This window comes from Pseudophryne corroboree, chromosome 4 (assembly GCF_028390025.1).
Source record: "Pseudophryne corroboree isolate aPseCor3 chromosome 4, aPseCor3.hap2, whole genome shotgun sequence".
In the NCBI taxonomy this organism is placed as follows: Eukaryota; Metazoa; Chordata; class Amphibia; order Anura; family Myobatrachidae; genus Pseudophryne; species Pseudophryne corroboree.
In genome coordinates this window covers 528,521,552-528,542,608 of record NC_086447.1, presented here as the reverse complement: position 1 = coordinate 528,542,608, position 21,057 = coordinate 528,521,552, and the positions used below count along the sequence as shown (strand labels likewise).

Here is a 21,057-nt window from a genome sequence, read left to right as displayed (position 1 = left end):
TGGTGTGCTGATAAGAATTATGATGTCTCTAGGTTCAGAACTTTCAGAAACCTGGCTTTTCTGCAGCGAGGCCTAGACTTAGGTCTTCGTCTGGCCTCCCTCAAGGTTCACATATCTGCCTTGTCGGTATGGCTTCAGAGAAAAATTGCGTCTATACCTGACGTTCATACTTTCACTCAGGGTGTCCTTCGGATTCAGCCTCCCTATGTCCCTCCGGTGGCTCCATGGAATCTTACTGTTGTACTGAATGCTCTGCAAGAGTCTCCATTTGAACCTCTTGAGTCGGTGGACCTTAAATCGCTCACGGCCAAGGTCCTGTTCTTGCTGGCTATTGCTTCTGCAAGACGGGTGTTGGACTTGGGTGCCTTGTCCTGTTGTCCACCCTTTTTGATAATTCACCTTGACCAGGCAGTTCTACGAACTCGACCGGGTTAGTTACCTAAGGTGGTTTCATCTTTTCACCTTAACCAAGATTGTGATTCCAGCCTTTATCTCTTCGGACTTGTCTCCCAAGAATGTTCTTTAGATGTGGTTAGGGCTCTCCGTATCTTTGCGAATAATCAAACCTTGGCCAGGTGGATTAGAATGGTGATTGCACAAGCTTATGCGCAGGCTGGACTCCCAGCTCCTGCTGCTATTAAGGCCCATTCTACTCGGTCTTCTTGGGCGGCCTGCTGTGGCGCGTCCCCAGAAAAATTGCGCAAGGCGGCTATGTGGTCCTCAGTGAACACATTTCTTAGGTTCTATGCCTTTGATACCTTCGCCTCCCAGGATGCTTCCTTTGGACGCTGGATTATCATATCCACTAAGGAGCGTCCCCTCCCTTGAGGAACTGCTTTAGGACATCCCTGATGTTTCCCTGTGGAAACCTATGTACCCTGCTGCAGAAAAGGAGTGTTGCGGTAGACTTACCATGGTTAACACTCTTTCTGTGAGGTACATTGGGTATCACATGGTGCCCACCCTGACGCACCTAGCTTCTTTGGGTTTGTATGGCATTAGCCGCTGATATCTTCTCCTGTCGTGAGAATGTGGTTCTATGTGACTAACATCTGCCTTCTCTCTTGCCTGCTCCTGCATTGGACTGGTTAACGCAGGGGTGGGGAACCTTTGGCCCTCCAGCTGTTATTGAACTACACATACCAGCATGCCTTGCTACAGTTTTGCTATTTGGCCATGCTAAAACTGTTGCAGGGCATGCTGGTATGTGTAGTTCAACAACAGCTGGAGGGCAGAAGGTTCCCCATCCCTGTGTTAACAAAACTGAACTCTCAGTGCCTGGAGGCGGGGTTTTAGAGGTGGCCCCAATGCATCCTGGGACAGCCTAAAGCTTTAGCCTGTTGGTGCCTCTGGATATAGATCCACTCTACACCCCAATGTTTCCCTGTGGAACCCAATGTACCTTGCAGAAAGAGTGTTATTCATGGTAAGTCTACCATAAGACTCCTTTTATTTGCTAGAAATTGTAAATTCTTTTCCTGAGAATAGATTCTATTTGTCCAGTGAGTAATATATACATTTTGTTATTTCCACTCCTTAGGATGCTATGAAGCATTTGTCTCATCTGTTACCAGAGGATATGAAGAAGGAGATATACGAACTGTGGGAAGTAGGTGTGAAACTAATTATTTTGTGTCTGTATATTTTTGTGCACATCTAACTGTCAGCAGAAAGTGAATATAATGTGTACACTTGGTAACATGTTGCATGCTTTTTCTGTTTATATTTTTTGTTTTATACATAATTGTGCTTTTACTTCTGTTTACAATGATGCTTAGGATGGTAGTTTATATTTACTATATTATATTATGAAGGGAGAAGCCCAAGTCTAAGTGTTTAGCAAATAAGAGAAATCATTTGTGTATATGTAATTATATTTTTACGCTTCTACCCCTTATGTCAGTGTGCTATTATTCTGTAACTAAAAACAAGAGAAGTGCACATAAAAAGGAGCAGGATAGTAACTGGCTTTAGAAGATTTAGACAAAATAGCAAATTGAGTTATGAAGTTGGCATGTAAAATGTAATACGATTTTAAATTTTGGATAAGGGATACTCAACCTGTATACACAATTCTGACCATACAAGTGTCCTCATATATCATAGCTGCAGTCATGCCAAACAACCCCCGTCGGTGCCCCAGGTGCCATGAGATTCTGCAAGCATCGGGCACTTTTTTGTGATCCATCTAGGATGCACAAGGAGACTTTGCTGAGTAATTTGATATGCTACACTGGTATATCTGTGTGCCATTGGGTCTCTGAATCTATGGGCCTAATTCAGACCTGATCGCTGCTGTGCGTTTTCGCACAGCACCCGATCAGGTCTGGCCGGCGCCGCATTGCTCCGCGCATGCCAGTCAGCCGACGGCTGTCTCAGCCCTGCGATCCCCTCTACCTGATTGACAGGCAGAGGCGGCCGCTGGGTGGGAGGGGGCTGGCCGGCGGCGTTTGGCTGCCGTTTAGGGGGCGTGATCAGTGCAACGCAGGTGTGCCCGGAATGTTGAGGGGGGGCAGGCTGTGGCAGCTGCGTGATATTACACACAGCTGCTGTGACCTTCACAGCGACGAGTAGCTCCTGCCAGCGTGCAGGAGCTGCGCTGGCAGGGAGCTACTCCTACAGTACAAAAGCATCGCCGCTGTGCGATTCTTTTGTACTTGTGTGTGGGCGTCAGGCCTGACATGCGTGTGGACTAGCCCTGTGCTGGGCGTCCCCCCGCATGTCTGTGTGACTGATTGTAGATGTGCTAAATTTAGCACATCTACAATGAGGTCTGAATTAGGCCCTATGGGGGTAATTCTTAGTTGATCACAGCAGCAAATTTGTTAGCTAATGGGCAAAACCATGTGCACTGCAGGTGTGGCAGATACAACATTTGCAGAGAGATTTGGGTGGGGTATATTGTTTCTGTGCAGGGTAAATACTGGCTGCTTTTTTTATACTGCAATTTAGGCGAGAGTGGACAGGTGGCGGCGCACCCTCTAACTTTACTGTTGCCCGGAGCACGAGCTCCTGGCGACGGAAAAGTTAGTGTGTGCCGCCAACTGCCCACTCTCTCCTATACCGCGGGCTGTTGTACAGGCAGCCGCAGAGCAGGGGAAGGAGAAGCAGAGGCGCACATACTGACTCAGACTCAGAGACTAGGTAGGGAACAGGGCAGACCAGAGGCAACCGCAGGAGACACGGACAGCCAGCACATGCTGAAGCTCTGCCATCCTCTTTATATGTCTCACTGTCTGCTTATAGCTGTGCAGCAGGGTTACTTCTGTCTTGTCACACCACTCTCTGCCCCGGCTGCTTCAGCACCTCTTTCTGCCCTGGCTGCTGCAGCACATTTCTCTGTCCCAGCTGCTGCAGCACCCCTTTCTGCCCCAGCTACTGCAACACCTCTGTCTACCCTGGCTGCTGCAGCATCTCTGTCTACATTGATGCTGCAGCACCTCTCTCTGCCCGAGCTGCTGCTGCAGCACTTCGCTCTGCATTAGAAGCTGCAGAGTAGCATATATAAGCGGCTCTACTGTGGTATAACATGTATAGAAGTCTCTACTGTGGTGTAACGTGTATAAGTGGCCCTACTGTGGTGTAACGTGTATAAGTGGCCCTACTGTGGTGTAACGTGTATAAGTGGCTCTACTGTCGTGTAATGTGTATAAGCGGATCTACTGTAGTGTAACGTGTATGAGCAGCTTACTGTGGTGTGAAGTGTATAAGCGGCTCTACTGTTGTGTAATGTATATATGTGGCTCTACAGTGGTGTAACATGTATAAGCGGCTCTACTTTGGCATAACATGTATAAGATCTACTGTGTTGTGTAACGTGTATAAGGGGCTCTACTGTGTATCATAAAAGTGTCTACGGGGTACTACTGTGTGGTGTGATGTGAATAACGGACACTACAGTGCGGTTTAATTTGAATTGGTGCTATTATGTGGCCATGCCCCTTCCCCATGAAGCCACTCTCCTATATTTTTTATTGCGCGCCTTCGGCGTGCACTGTCCCTGTTTTACACATGGGAGGCACCCAAAGGAAACTTTCACTCTGAGCTCCACAAGGTCTACAACCAAAACTGTCACCAATTTAGTATTTTTCACATTATTTTTTTCATTTTTGAACTTTTTCATACTTTACGATCCACATGGACTACAACTGGGAACGGTAACCTGTGCTGAGCGCAGCGAGGCATGCGAGGGGACACGGTGCACTAATTGGGGTTCCTGGGCACTCCATGAAGAAAACGACACCAATTTTTAAAAAAACTCATATCGACCTTTTGTCATGTCGACTTTGTTCATGTTGACCTAATTCTTGTGTCAACCTATTTCAGGTGTCTACCTACTTACTGTCGACCAATAGTGATCCACACCCCGCCGAAACATACCCTTGCTTCGGGCACCATGGCACCTAGCTACACCTCTGTTTGCTGGTGGCTGATCAACAGTACTGGGATATCTTCATAGAATTATTATTCAGGTGTCCAATGTCAGTGCAGCATTGACTATCCCATAAAAAGAAAGTAGAATATAATAGTGCTCACTGAATTCAAGGGAAAGGGAGGCATTTTCCGCAGTTCTATTTAAAAGACACTTAAGTAACTTAAATGTGCATTGGACGTTTGTTTCATTACCGGATTGATGTCGGTCAGGTTTCTTTTCAAAAAGTATCTGTGTGTATGTGTATATATGTATCCAGCTGGACACCATGTATTAATAATACCACTTTCAGACAGAAAAGTCTGAAAGTCCTGGCAAGTACCCCGCACTTCAATGCGTGGTAGTTTTGCCGGGACCTGCCTGACTCCCCTTTCACACAGACAAGCAAATTACTGGGTCAAGAATTTCTACCCAGTAATTTGCAGATCAGCACAGGTATTTTGTCTGTGTGAAAGGACCCGTGTGTTTCATGAAATTACCGGGTAGAAAGGCTTCACCCGGTAATTTCAGTTTCTGTGTGAAAGGGGGTATAAGTGGCGGAATTTGCTGCGCTATATAAGAAACGGTTAATAAATAAATATACTCCTGTTTTTATGGTTGGAGACAGATTTTAGGGCCACTGCAGTGGAAATGGACGTCTATTGCAAACAGACCACTCGCACCTTTTGTCCTCTCCTTGGTTGTGATGCCCAGTGCTTTATATATATATATATATATATATATATATATATATATATATCTCTATCATCTCCACAGTCACACAAGCTTTTGTAGAACAGAAAGTCATGACCCTTCTCATGATTACTTAGAGCTGCAATTAGTTGTAGGGGCACAGTGGCTCTTTGAGCAGCAACTTCTATTGGCGCCCTGGCATATGGCACGTGCCTTCAGTCAGCATACGAACAGTGACTGAAACTGTGCTTCAACAGTCTATCTGAAGGCAAATATAGCATATAAGCATCAGGTTTGAAGGAATAAAACATGCTGGCGCTCATAAGTACCCGATGGCAAAGCGAGAATGGTGATCAGTGAAGGGATTAAACGCTTGTTAATACAGATTACAACATGAGATTATTTGGTAAATTATGTGTAAAATAATTAACATGTGGGAGTTGTGTTTGGGTCTTGACCACTTCTATCACACAACTCATTATGAGAGCATTCCATACTGAGTTATTATAGTGTTTTAAAACTTTCCTGTATAAAAGGGGCATTGCATAGAAGCTGCTTGCTTTGTTTTCTGCATCTGTGTTCTCAAGTCTGACTGTCTTGCGCTCATTAGTGAAGGGAGTGTTTTTACCCATTTAGGGAGGAGCACTTCAATTGCTGCTCCATTTGGGCACTCATGCCGCAGGAGACACCTTTCTGTTCGCAGCTTCCTGAGGTGGCGAGCAGAGATGTGCGAAAACTCCGTGGTGTTGGAGCCCAAGCCAGGACTTTAGATGGATTTAGCCGCTACCTGCGGCTAAACTCTGGTCTCTTTGGACGCAACCAGCGCAATAATTATTGGGCACCCAGAAACAAATGAAGTGCTCTATTGGTAGCCCATTAATTATCACGAATAAAAAAACGATTGAATTCCCCCCTTGCTATAGGACATAAGGCTTCCGGATGATCGGAAACTGTGCAGGACCCATTTTGTGCATGTGCAGAAAGGGTCCTATGATCGCATTGTAATAATGTGAATGCCTCTGCCTGATTGACAGGCAGAGACGTTTGGAAGGGAGGGGTGGCCGGCAGTGCCAGAAACGGGGGCAAGCAGCCCCCGTTTTCCAAGAGTGGTGAGGCCAAGGACTACTGTACATCCCAGACTCAGTCTCCCTGGCCTCACACGCCGCCCTGCGACTGCTAGTCTGAATTATAGTGTTCAAAGAAAAAAGAAAGACTCTATGTTGGGGCACACTTGATGGATATAAAATATGTTAAAACTTAACTTTTATTATCGTTAATCATAAAAGAAAAATGGACATAGACTTACATACAAAAAACAGTCACCTTGTGGGGTTGAATGCTATTAGTATAAGGGGTTGACATGCCCCATGTTGACACCAAGCAAATTGCTAAGTGTACATAACCAATTCCAATACGCCTCTGGTGAAAAATATAAAAATCAAAGATATGTATAATATCTTTGTATATCAGGAGTGTAATATCGTTATGGAGAAAAATGATTTTCAATAATGGTAGATATACTCCTTGATAATGGCTCCCTTGGTATTTGTAATGGTTATGCTATTGAAGCTTTTTTCTCTGGTAGGTGGTCTTGCAAAATTGTAGTTCTAATTGGTAGAATAGCTATAGAGGTAAGGCCAATGTTTTCTCCACCACTTCTGCTGTTTGTTGACGATTGGAGCTTCTGCACCTAATATTCCAAGGTAGTCACCTGACCTTGTTCTGATCAGGCCTGTCACTGCTTTGCTTCGAAGATCAGACTGATTTGGGCGTAGCTTGTGAAGTATGGCAGTAGTAATATGATTCAAACAAATGAGAGAGTGTGTGGTTTCGGCATTTATACCAAGTTGAGAACTTCTGCTGTCCCGCTGATCTGCCCCAAGTCCCTGTTACCGTTGCATCGCAGGGAACTTGATATCTGGCAGTGGATGAGAGGGTTCTCGGGAAAAAAAGAACGTGAAGAGAGAGTGAGTGCCCCAACTTCTGCTGTTCACCATCATATAGAATTGTAGTGGATGGTGAATGAGAGAGAGGGGTACAGAGAGGAAAAGGAGGTGGTGAGCTGAGACTCCCCAAAATTACCATGAATAAATGTCTATCATTGACAATATTGTGAACAAGCCACACAGTGGTCTGTGAAGTAGTGGAGCCACATATTTTATATCCATCAAGTGTGCCCCAACATAGTCTTTCTTTTTTCTTTGAACACTGTAATTGATACCACTGACTCTGGGAGCACCACCAACTTTTCCATCAAGCACCCCTATCAGTGAGCCTTCTATTGTTACACACTGTTGGTCCACTTGCAAGGGTATATATATACAACTCCTTGCAACTTCAAATCCAGTGCGGTGCTGACCCCTACTAGTCTAGACTGCTAGTTTGAGTAATCTCAGGCTTAATCAGCCTGCAGTCACAGATGAACGGTTCATCCAGAACTACAATCACATCACAGTGTACAGATTGCAAATGCAGGAAGGATGTGCTATGTAACTCCTCCTGCATTTGCATTGCTAAGAATTGCATTTTAACTTTGCAAATGCAATCCTTACTGAATTAGGCCCATAATTCACTGTTGTAGTTCATCACATTACAAATACAATTTGTTTAATTTTGCTTATTCAATATTATGAGATGGGCGGTGTCGGTATCTTGAAAATATGGTCACTCCTTCTCATCTAAACTGTGTTTAATGTTACTCGCACAGTATGTATTTTATGTCTATTGTATAACTCTCATATAATGCCAGGTTGATTTATAGTGGAAATATGGCCATTTTTTTTTTGCATGCTGTAGTACATGCTTGCCACTGCTCCTGGAATTTCCAGAGGTTTGTTAGGATCCCTGAAATATTGGGATAATCTCTCTTGCATGTTGCCCACTTTCGGGGGTTTAATGACAATATGAGGTTAATGACATTGCTAGAGCATCCTGCTGCAACGATAAGTTATATAATTGTCAGTTAAAACAAAAGAACCAGCTCCCAGTTTTCTGGAATAATGAGTATTAGGTATAGTAAGTATAAAGACAGTTGTCAGGTTGTAAATCTTGTGGCAAGGCTGCCAGTATTTCTTTGCTGCAGAAAAATGTACCACACATAAGTTACATTGTTGCAAATACTTTTGAAATCGTGGTAGGTGTGCAGAAGAACATGCCACCCAGAGCGCTAATATGGATAACTGATAACGATCTCTCATCTCTGAAATAAAATGTACGACAATGAGCTTATGTAATGTTGGGCGTGTGTCTGTAGTTTCCATTACTGCACATGAGCAGTAAATAGGAGTATGTTTCTGTATGTAGCTGAGACATATCTCTTCCCATTGCACTTCCCTGCACTTAGAGAAGCAGAAACATGGAGTAAGGGCGTATCAACATTCATTACATTGCATGAAGAGAGGCAGCAGCGTCATTTATCCCTCCTAGGAGGCGTATATATTGCAGCGACCTCCCCTGATGCAGGATACGAAAAGAAGCATCTTACGTACAATGCAGAACATCTGCGACAATGCATCATTATTATAGAAGTCCTTTATGTCACCCTTTTTTCTCTAACGTCCTAGTGGATGCTGGGGACTCCGTAAGGACCATGGGGAATAGACGGGCTCCGCAGGAGACATGGGCACTTTAAGAAAGAATTTAGATTCTGGTGTGCTCTGGCTCCTCCCTCTATGTCCCTCCTCCAGTTTGAATCTGTGCCCGGACGAGCTGGGTGCTGTTCAGTGAGCTCTCCTGAGCTTGCTGTAAGAAAGTATTTTGTTAGGTTTTTTATTTTCAGGGAGCTCTGCTGGCAACAGATTCCCTGCATCGTGGGACAGAGGGGAGAGAAGCAGCCCTACTCTCTGAAGATAGGTCCTGCTTCTTAGGCTACTGGACACCATTAGCTCCAGAGGGATCGTACACAGGATCTCACCCTCGTCGTCCGATCCCAGATCCGCGCCTCCGCCCCCCTCGCAGAGCCGGAAGACAGAAGCCGGGTGAGCATAAGAAGCAAGAAGACTTCGAAATCGGCGGCAGAAGACTCCAGTCTTCACTGAGGTAGCGCACAGCACTGCAGCTGTGCGCCATTGCTCCCACACACACCTCACATACTCCGGTCACTGTAAGGGTGCAGGGCGCAGGAATAACTGTAACTCCCACACACACCTCACATACTCCGGGCACTGTAAGGGTGCAGGGCGCCCCGCTCTGGCCAGCAATTGGAACCTCTTTGGCAAAAGTTTAGCATATATACAATTGGGCACTGTATATATGTATGAGCCCCCGCCAAGAAAATGTATATTTAAGCGGGACAGAAGCCCGCCGTCGAGGGGTCGGGGCTTCTTCCTCAGCACTCACCTGCGCCATTTTTTCTCCACAGCTCCGCTGAGAGGAAGCTCCCCAGGCTCTCCCCTGCAGATACACGGTAGAAGAGGGTAAAAAGAGAGGGGGGGCACATAATTAGGCGCAAAAATCATTATAAATAGCAGCTACTGGGTTAACATGAAGTTACTGTGTTATTCCTGGGTTAATAGCGCTGGGGTGTGTGCTGGCATACTCTCTCTCTCTGTCTCTCCAAAGGGCCTTGTGGGGGAATTGTCTTCAGATGAGCATTCCCTGAGTGTGTGGTGTGTCGGTACGTGTGTGTCGACATGTCTGAGGTAAAAGGCTCACCTAAGGAGATGATGGAGCAAATATGTGTGTGAGGGGTGTCTCCGTCGATAATGCAGACACCTGTTTGGATATGTGTAATTAAGTGCTAAGGTGAATTTATTGCACAAAAGATTAGAGAACAGACAGGGAATCTACCCTTGTCTGTCCCTATGTCGCAGAGACCTTCAGAGTCTCTCAATGCTCACTATCCAAAATAATAGACACTGATATAGACACGGAGTCTGACTCCAGTGTCGACTACGATAATGCAAAGTTACAGCCAAAATGGCAGGAAAGTATTCAATATATGATTATTGTAATAAAAGATGATTTGCATATCACTGATGACTCATCTGTCCCTGACACAAGGGTACACATGTTTAAGGGGAAGAAAGCTGAGGTAAATTTCCCTCCTCTCATGATGAAAAAGAGCGGGAATCTCCAGACAAGAGACTGCAGTTTCCTACAAAGAATTCTCAGAGAATATCCTTCCCCTACTAGGGCCAGGATACGATGGGAATCTTCCCCTAGGGTGTCACGTTTGCCCAAAAGGTAGCCCTGACTTAAGAGCTATCCTCAGGGATCCTGCGGATAGCGTACACATTCTGGTACACTACCCAGACCGGCGATTGTGTCGGCATGGGTTTATAGCGCTGTAGCAGCGTGGACAGGTACCTTATCAGCAGAGATTGAGACCCTAGTATGTTTATGTGTGTATATATATATATATATATATATATATATATATATATATATATATATATTAAAGATGCTGTCTTAAGATAGATATATATATATATATATATATATATATATATATATATATATATAACATGCCCAAAGAGGCATTAGTCTACTGGGTTCTAGAGTCAACGCTATGTCGATTTCTGCTTGACGTGTCCTGTAGATATGCAATGGACAGGTGATGCCGACTTAAGAGGCATATGGAAGGCTGAGGATTTTGTGGAGAAGGGATCTCGGACCTGGTCTCCACAGCTATGGCTGGTAATTCTGATCTTTTGCCTTATATTCCTGCACAGCCTAGCAAAGCACGACATTATCAAATGCAGCCTTTCGATCACAAAGAAACAAGAAAGTCCGAGGTACGTCCTTTCTTGCCAGAGACAGGGGCAGAGGAAAGAAGCTGCACAACACAGCTAGTTCCCAGGAACACAAGTTCTCCCCGGCCTCTACAAAATCCACCGCATGTCGCTGGGGCTCCACAAGCAGAGCTAGGCCCGGTGGGGGCACGTCTTCGTAATTTCAGCCACAAGTGGGTTCACTCCCTGTTGGATCCCTGGGCAATAGATATTGTGTCTCAGGGATACTAGATGGACTTTGAGGAGATGCCCCCTCACCGACGGCCCTGCCGGCTTCCCCCACGAGAGGGAAATAGTGTTAACTGCAATTCACAAATTGTATCTTCAACAGGTGGTGGTCAAGGTTCCCCTCCTTCAACAAGGAGGGGGTTATTATTCGACCATGTTGTAGTCCCGAAACCGGACGGTTCGGTCAGACCCATATTGAATTTAAAATCCCTGAACATATACCTGAAAGGGTTCAAGTTCAAGATAGAATCGCTAAGAGCGGTCATCGCAAGCCTGAAAGGGGGAGATTTTATGGTGTCTCTGGACATAAAGGAGGCATACCTTCATGTCCCCATTTATCCACCTCATCAGGCGTACCTCAGATTTGCGGTACAGAATTGTCATTACCAATTTCAGACATTGCCGTTGGTCTCTCCACGGCCCCGAGAATCTTCACCAAGGTAATGGCGGAAATGATGGTGCTCCTGCGGAAGCAAGGTGTCACAATTATCCCATACTGGGACGATCTCCCCATAAAAGCGAGATCAAGAGAGCAGGTGCTGAACAGCGTATCACTTTCTCTGGAAGTGTAACGGCAACACGGCTGGATTCTAAATATTCCAAAGTCGCAGTTGGTTCCTACGGCTCATCTGCCTTTCCTAGGCATGTTTCTAGACACAGACCAGAAAAGGGTTTATCTCCCGATAGAGAGAGCTCAGGAGCTCATGACACTGGTCAGGAACCTATTAAAACCAAAACAGGTGTCAGTGCATCACTGCACTCGAGTCCTGGGAAGGATGGTGGCATCTTACGAGGCCATTCCCTCCAGGAGGTTCCATGCGAGGACCTTTCAATGGGACTTACTGGACAAGTGGTCCGGATCACATCTTCAGATGCATCGGTTAATCACCCTATCTCCTAGGGCCAGGGTGTCTCTCCTGTGGTGGCTGCAGAGTGCTCACCTTCTCGAGGGCCGCAGATTCGGCATTCAGGACTGGGTCCTGGTGACCACGGATGCAAGCCTCCGAGGGTGGGGAGCAGTCACACAGGGAAGAAATTTCCAAGGTCTGTGGACAAGTCAGGAGACTTGCCTTCACATCAACATCCTGGAACTAAGGGCCGTATACAACGCCCTACGTCAAGCGGAGACCCTGCTTCGCGACCAACCGGTTCTGATTCAGTCAGACACCATCACCGCAGTGGCTCATGTAAACCGACAAGGCGGCACAAGGAGCAGGGTAGCGATGGCGGAAGCCACCAGAATTCTTCGCTGGGCGGAAAATCACGTAAGCGCACTGTCAGCAGTGTTCATCCCGGGAGTGGACAACTGGGAAGCAGACTTCCTCAGCAGGCATGACCTCCACCCGGGAGAGTGGGGACTTCATCAGGAAGTCTTCGCACAGATGAGGGCATCACGCCTCAACAAAAAACTACAGAGGTATTGCGCCAGGTCATGAGACCCTCAGGCGATAGCTGTAGACGCCCTGGTGACACCGTGGGTGTTCCAGTCGGTCTATGTATTTCCTCCTCTTCCTCTCATACCCAAGGTGCTGAGAATAATAAGAAAAAGAGGAGTGAGAACGATACTCATTGTTCCAGATTGGTCACGAAGGGCCGTGGCCTCTTCCTCTAAGACAGGACTTGTTGCAACAGGGGCCCTGTCTGTTCCAAGACTTACCGCGGCTGCGTTTGACGGCATGGCGGTTGAACGCCGGATCCTAGCAGAAAGGCATTCCGGATGAGGTCATTCCTACGCTGATAAAGGCTAGAAAGGACGTGACAGCTCAACATTATCACCGTATATGGCGAAAATATGTTGCTTGGTGTGAGGCCAGGAATGCCCCTACGGAGGAATTCCAGCTGGGCCGTTTCCTTCACTTCCTGCGGTCAGGAGTGAATTTGGGCCTAAAATTGGGGTCCATTAAGGTCCAGATTTCGTCCCTATCCATTTTCTTTCAAAAGGAGTTGACTTCTCTACCTGAAGTTCAGACGTTTGTAAAGGGAGTGCTGCATATTCAGCCCCCTTTTGTACCTCCAGTGGCACCTTGGGATCTTAACATGGTGTTGAGTTTCCTGTAATCCCACTGGTTTGAACCACTCAAAACGGTGGAGTTGAAATATCTCACGTGGAAGGTGGTCATGCTATTAGCCTTGGCTTAGGCTAGGCGTGTGTCAGAGTTGGCGGCTTTGTCACATAAAAGCCCTATCTGGTTTTCCATGCCGATAGAGCAGAATTGCGGACCCGTCCACAATTTCTGCCAAAAGTGGTTTCATCCTTTCATATAAACCAACCTATTGTGGTGCCTGTGGCTACTACGGACTTGGAGGATTCCGAGTTGCTTGATGTAGTCAGGGCTTTGAAGGTTTATGTAGCCAGAACGGCTAGGGTCAGGAAAACAGAGTCTTTGTTTATCCTGTTTGCTTCCAACAAGCTTGGTGCTCCTGCTTCAAAGCAGACTATTGCTCGCTGGATCTGTAACACGATTCAGCAGGCTCATTCGGCGGCTGGATTGCCGCTGCCAAGATCAGTTAAGGCCCATTCCACTAGGAAGGTGGGCTCTTCTTGGGCGGCTGCCCGAGGGGTCTCAGCATTACAACTTTGCCGAGCGGCTACTTGGTCAGGTTCAAACACTTTTGCAAAGTTCTACAAGTTTGATACCCTGGCCGAGGAGGACCTTTTGTTTGCTCAATCGGTGCTGCAGAGTCATCCGCACTCTCCCGCCCGTTTGGGAGCTTTGGTATAATCCCCATGGTCCTTACGGAGTCCCCAGCATCCACTAGGACGTTAGAGAAAATAAGATTTTACTTACCGGTAAATCTATTTCTCGTAGTCCGTAGTGGATGCTGGGCGCCCGTCCCAAGTGCGGACTTCTTCTGCAATGCTTGTATATAGTTATTGCTTAAATAAGGGTTATGTTATGGTTGCATCAGGGTTGACCTGTTGCTCTGTTGTTGTTCATACTGTTGACTGGGTATGTTTATCTCAAGTTATACAGTGTGATTGGTGTGGCTGGTATGAATCTTGCCCTGGATTACCAAAATCCTTTCCTTGTACTGTCAGCTCCTCCGGGCACAGTTTCTCTAACTGAGGTCTGGAGGAGGGACATAGAGGGAGGAGCCAGAGCACACCAGAATCTAAATTCTTTCTTAAAGTTCCCATGTTTCCTGCGGAGCCCGTCTATTCCCATGGTTCTTACGGAGTCCCCAGCATCCACTACGGACTACGAGAAATAGATTTACCAGTAAGTAAAATCTTATTTTATGTTAGCTGCGTCCAACTTTACATAAATCTGCAAATCTCTACCCAGGCTAATGTATCCAATAAATAAAGCACTTGTGCTCTCACTAGACCAAGGCCATATCTTAATTTTGAATTTCCATTCTTAAAAACTATATTATAAGGGAGAAGGGGGGAAATGACACCTATAGCGATTCTAATCACTCAGGGACTTAGACCTGATGGGTAAAGTAAAACGTATAATCCGTCAGATAAGTAAAATCCATTATTGAACCATTGATCACACTAATATAAAATGTGAACATTGCTGCCCACCCCTCGTTAAGGGGATGCCTCTTCACCTGCAGTTCCACTTGTGTGTTCATTGTTATATGTCATATTGTACCATTGTATACCGGTATTAGGTCACCCTGACTACTTGCTACAGTACTGTTATATTTATATTTTTTGGAAAACTTTGCATTTCTGTATTTATTTGCTATTTTATACTATTAAATTCTTTTTAACCTATTAAATATTTATTGTCTTATTGATGTACCTGGTATGCGCTAAAAATTCTTTGTATATTTGCTTTTACCTTTTGTGGAATTAGGTAGTGGTTCCACCTATTTTTGGCTGCAACTTGTACTATCCTCTTTCAGGTATAGCGCATTCTCCCCTGCCCCCCTTTTTTAAGTACGATCGTTTGTGCCTGTGAGCACTGTATATTCGGTTTCCCTTTCAATGTTGGATTGTCAATTCTATTTTTAAGCAGTTTCCTTCAATTTGGTAGCATTTCATCCATTGTCATTTTAAGTGTTGTGTATCCCTGCATATCTAGCTTGATTATTTGGATACCTGTGGCTGTCAGCAATCCTGCCAAGAGAACAAAGACCTTCTTATTCTCCTGTGCAGTCTAATGTACGTCTGATTCTTGCTACTGTTCTGCAGCACGTCATGGTTACCAAGGTGACTCATTCTTCCTTTACATTTTAAGCCTAGATTCATAAAACTACACTTCCAGCTTCAGAAAGAAACAAATCCGAGGTTTTTTTTTCTGCAGTCCTGTATCTCCGTGTATGCCGAAATGGTGAATCATATATGTTAGTGTTTTCTGAAAATATAAGAAATACCAAAATATGATTATTTTGTGATACAGTATTATATAGCTCTTTACACTTTGACAAATCATTGAATGTATGTATGCATGTAATGTACTTTAAAAAAAATTGTTTATAGGGGTCAATTCAAGTGCTATGTTGAATAGTGCCAGGATTGAGTACCCAGGCCTATACAGTTAGCCTCGGTTTAATCCAGTGACTATAGGATTTCTGGAGGGTGCGAGCAGAAATCTGACGAAACTAGTGCCGCAGTGCTACCTGCAGACTTACAATTACAGCATCTCGCCAGGCATTTAAGTCAGTACTCCCAGACAGACTCTGATGGTGAGATCAGTGCACTGTGGGGGCCATATCATCACTTTCAGCTGCAGAATAAAATTGGAGCCAATCAGATGCCTCACTGATGTATTGCATGATGGATAAGTACCTACCTGTATTTATTCTGCAGCAGGACAACGACCCCAAACATACAGTCAATGTCATTAGGAACTATAATCAGCATAAAGAAGAACAAGGAGTTCTGAAAGTGATTATATGACCCCCACAGATTTCTGATCTCAACATCTTTGAGTCTGTCTGGGATTACATAAAGAGACAGAAGAATTTAAGTAAGCCTGCATCCACAAAAGATCTGTGGTTAGTTCTTCAAGATGTTTGGAACAACTACCCTGCCAAGTTCCTTCAAAACTATGTGCAAGTGTACCTAGAAGAATTTATGTTGTTTTGAAGGCAAAGGGTGATCACACCAAAAATATTGATTTGATTTAGATTTCTGTTCTGTTCATTCACTTTGCATTTTATTAATTGATAAAAATAAACTATTAACACTTCTATTTTTGAAAGCATTCTCACTTTGCAGCATTTTTTTCACACCTGCCTAAAACATGTACACAGTACTGTGTGTATGTTTGAGCGTGTGTGTGTGTGTGTAAGTTGTAACACTGTCAGGGTACAAGGTGCCGTTTCCTGGGGTAAGTGGCAGCACGCAGCAGCTGAGGAATCACACAAGTCCAGTTTGTGATGCAACTGGCCACAGCCAGTTTTATTAAACAGAAAATAAAACAAACACCAAAAGAAAATACCTTGCCTGTCCAGCACTAACTAAACACAAGACGTTCCTAACTATCACTAAACAAAAACACAGGGTTCTCCAGTAAACACTGTATAGCTCACTTGTATAAAGAAGCGTGTTTCTCTCTTCAGAGAGTCTCCAGTCTCCCCAGGCAGTCTGCCCAAACTAATCAGGCCAGCAGCTCTATAACACTCTTACACAGCTGAAAGCCTGATTAGCCTTCTGTGAGGCCAAAGACCCGAACTGGGCCCAATGTCTGGAACTTGCCCCATCTCTCTTTCAGGGCCCTTATCCAGCTTTTCCAACAAACTGAAAAGGTTCTGACAAAACAAAACATTTTCCTAGAAGTTTTCTTTTTTCTAATACATGTAAGACAAGAACCTGGGACAAACATACCTGCCCTCAAACCCTATTCCAGTTATCTTGTCACAATATATATATATATATATATATATATATATATATATATAGTATGCTCCGGGGTCTGGCACTCCCTTTAGGTCAATACAATAGTCGCTGGTGCCCTCGCAAAGGTAAATGCATGTAGAAACTCGGCGGCGCGGCACTCAGCAGTATCAGAAAGAAAAACACGGAAAGCTTCTTGCTTATCAACGTTTCAATGTATTTTTCACATTTTCATCAGGATATGAAAATGTGAAAAATACATTGAAACGTTGATAAGCAAGAAGCTTTCCGTGTTTTTCTTTCTGATACTGCTGAGTGCCGCGCCGCCGAGTTTCTATATATATATATATATATATATATATAAATAACACACACAAATATTTTTTGTTTTTTTAAATCCTGTGACATGAAACGTGTGTCCCAAATGTCCAGTGTCGTCATTCTTTGTTGCAGCTGTAATTTGTACATCTGTATTGTAATGTTTTAGGTGGTGGCACTGGCGTATTTACAATGGGTGCAGTGTATGTAATGCACATGGGCCCCCGGGGTCCAGGAGGGGCCCACACTGCACCCATTTTTTAGTTACTCACCTGTCCGGAGTCACCCGCCGGCAGCAGCATCTCTAAGGAAATCTCCTGTAAATGTCACGGCGGCCATTTCCCTGGAGAGTTGCACATGCACAGTAAAGAAATCTCTATGCCATTTTGTGCTGGGGGGTACACTGGGCCCCACAAGGATTAACATCGGGGTGTACAGTAGGATCTTGATCCGAGGCACCAACAGGCTCAAAGCCTTTGACTGTTCCCAAGATGCACTGCGCCGCCTCTTCTTTAACCCCGCCTTCATGCACAGGAGCTCAGTTTGTAAGTTGGTGCCATGCAGTAAGCAGGCACTTAACAGGGGGCTGTCTGAGGTAGCCTTTTGATAGCTTAAATTGACAGAAAAGAAGAAGATTTTTCTACAAAGACTTCAAGGGCTGCAGCAGGCAAAGTCTATTGGTGCTGTATACTCCCGTGCCCTGGTTGCCGGGTCACTGCAGCAGAGGCTCCGTTTCCTTCCTACACTTCAGTCACACATGCGCCGCCGTCCTCCCGGATCTTGGGGCCGCAGGAAGGGGGATGTAAGGGGTCTCTTTGACCGCGCTTTACAGCAATCCAGCTTGCCCGTGGGAGGCGGGCCGCACGCGCGCTGGCGCGGACACTGTTATTGGGCAGCCGCTCCACTAGCCACCAGGGATGATTATAGGGCACAGGTATGGGGTGTTTTTAGTGAAAATTACCCCGTTTTGTAAGGCCCGCAGCACTCGGTCGGAATGCCAGCAGGGGGAGTAGGCTTGACCTGTAGCCCCTCCCTTGGCCACAGGGCGTCATTTCTGTAAATGTTCCTGCCCTGGAGCTGCATTTTTCTCCTTCAATCCTGGTCAGCAGCCATCACAGACAGAGCTGAACTGCTTCTGGGAATGCTGGAGTAAATCCTCCTCTGTAGAGCCGCTTGATTGCCAGTGCTGTGCCTCATACAGGACACTTAAGTATTCTACCTGTCACTGGGACAGTGTTAGTTAAGAAAGAGTGCATACAGTCAGGGTTGTGTGGTACAAACACCCTATGATATACATCCAGTATCTACTGTGCTTTGTTATATCTATTGTTGACACATATAGCCATACTGAGTATTACTTTTTTCTCTGACGTCCTAGTGGATGCTGGGGACTCCGAAAGGACCAAGGGGAATAGCGGCTCCGCAGGAGACTGGGCACAAAAGTAAAAGCTTTAGGACTACCTGGTGTGCACTGGCTCCTCCCCCTATGACCCTCCTCCAAGCCTCAGTTAGATTTTTGTGCCCGAACGAGAAGGGTGCTCACTAGGTGGCTCTCCTGAGCTGCTTAGTAAAAAAAAATACATCACATATAGCTCCTGGGCTATATGGATGCATTTAACCCCTGCCAATTTTTCCTTAAAAAAGCGGGAGAAAGGCCGCCGAGAAGGGGGCGGAGCCTATCTCCTCAGCACACTGGCGCCATTTTTCCTCACAGCTCCGTTGGAGGGAAGCTCCCTGACTCTCCCCTGCAGTCCTGCACTACAGAAACAGGGTAAAACAAGAGAGGGGGGGCACTAATTTGGCAGATAAATCTATACAGCAGCTATATAAGGGAAAAACACTTATATAAGGTTATCCCTGTGTATATATATAGCGCTCTGGTGTGTGCTGGCAGACTCTCCCTCTGTCTCCCCAAAGGGCTAGCGGGGTCCTGTCCTCTATCAGAGCATTCCCTGTGTGTGTGCTGTGTGTCGGTACGTTGTGTCGACATGTATGAGGAGGAAAATGGTATGGAGGCGGAGCAATTGCCTGTAATAGTGATGTCACCCCCTAGGGAGTCGACACCTGACTGGATGGTCTTATGGAAGGAATTACGTGATAGTGTCAGCACTTTACAAAAGACTGTTGACGACATGAGACAGCCGGCAAATCAGTTATTACCTGTACAGGCGTCTCAAACACCGTCAAGGGCTCTAAAGCGCCCGTTACCTCAGATGGTCGACACAGACCCAGACACGGACACTGACTCCAGTGTCGACGGTGAGGAAACAAACGTATTTTCCAGTAGGGCCACACGTTACATGATCACGGCAATGAAGGAGGTTTTGAACATTTCTGATACTACAAGTACCACAAAAAAGGGTATTATGTGGGGTGTGAAAAAACTACCCGTAGTTTTTCCTGAATCAGATGAATTAAATGAGGTGTGTGATGAAGCGTGGGTTTCCCCCGATAAAAAACTGCTAATTTCTAAAAAATTATTGGCATTATACCCTTTCCCGCCAGAGGTTAGGGCGCGTTGGGAAACACCCCCTAGGGTAGATAAGGCGCTCACACGCTTATCAAAACAAGTGGCGTTACCGTCTCCTGATACGGCTGCCCTCAAGGAACCAGCTGATAGGAAGCTGGAAAATATCCTAAAAAGTATATACACACATACTGGTATTATACTGCGACCAGCAATCGCCTCAGCCTGGATGTGCAGTGCTGGGGTGGCTTGGTCGGATTCCCTGACTGAAAATATTGATACCCTGGACAGGGACAGTATATTATTGACTATAGAGCATTTAAAGGATGCATTTCTATATATGCGAGATGCACAGAGGGATATTTGCACTCTGGCATCAAGAGTAAGTGCGCTGTCCATTTCTGCCAGAAGAGGGTTATGGACGCGACAGTGGTCAGGGGATGCGGATTCCAAACGGCATATGGAAGTATTGCCGTATAAAGGGGAGGAGTTATTTGGGGTCGGTCTATCGGACCTGGTGGCCACGGCAACGGCTGGGAAATCCACCTTTTTACCCCAGGTCACCTCTCAGCAGAAAAAGACACCGTCTTTTCAGGCTCAGTCCTTTCGTCCCCATAAGGGCAAGCGGGCCAAAGGCCACTCATATCTGCCCCGGGGCAGAGGAAGGGGAAAAAGACTGCAGCAGGCAGCCTCTTCCCAGGAACAGAAGCCCTCCCCCGCTTCTGCAAAGTCCTCAGCATGACGCTGGGGCCTTACAAGCGGACTCAGGCACGGTGGGGGCCCGTCTCAAGAATTTCAGCGCGCAGTGGGCTCACTCGCAAGTGGACCCCTGGATCCTGCAGGTAGTATCTCAGGGGTACAAATTGGAATTCGAGACGTCTCCCCCTCGCCGGTTCCTGAAGTCTGCTTTACCAACGTCTCCCTCCGACAGGGAGGCGGTATTGGAAGCCATTCACAAGCTGTATTCCCAGCAGGTGATAATCAAGGTACCCCTCCTACAACAGGGAAAGGGGTATTATTCCACGCTGTTTGTGGTACCGAAGCCGGACGGCTCGGTGAGACCTATTTTAAATCTGAAATCCTTGAACACTTACATACAAAGGTTCAAATTCAAGATGGAGTCACTCAGAGCAGTGATAGCGAACCTGGAAGAAGGGGACTATATGGTGTCTCTGGACATCAAGGATGCTTACCTCCATGTCCCAATTTGCCCTTCTCACCAAGGGTACCTCAGGTTTGTGGTACAGAACTGTCACTATCAGTTTCAGACGCTGCCGTTTGGATTGTCCACGGCACCCCGGGTCTTTACCAAGGTAATGGCCGAAATGATGATTCTTCTTCGAAGAAAAGGCGTCTTAATTATCCCTTACTTGGACGATCTCCTGATAAGGGCAAGGTCCAGAGAACAGTTAGA

At 45.9% G+C, this 21,057-nt stretch overlaps 1 protein-coding gene across 1 annotated transcript in view; it reads left to right on the top strand.

The window, feature by feature from the left end:
• HDDC2 (HD domain containing 2) overlaps positions 1-21,057 on the top strand; it is a 131,663-nt gene that overhangs the window by 83,353 nt on the left and 27,253 nt on the right. The window contains exon 4 of the mRNA XM_063917272.1: positions 1,541-1,609. Coding sequence (XP_063773342.1) covers positions 1,541-1,609 — 69 coding nt within the window. The remainder of the gene's footprint in view (positions 1-1,540; positions 1,610-21,057) is intronic.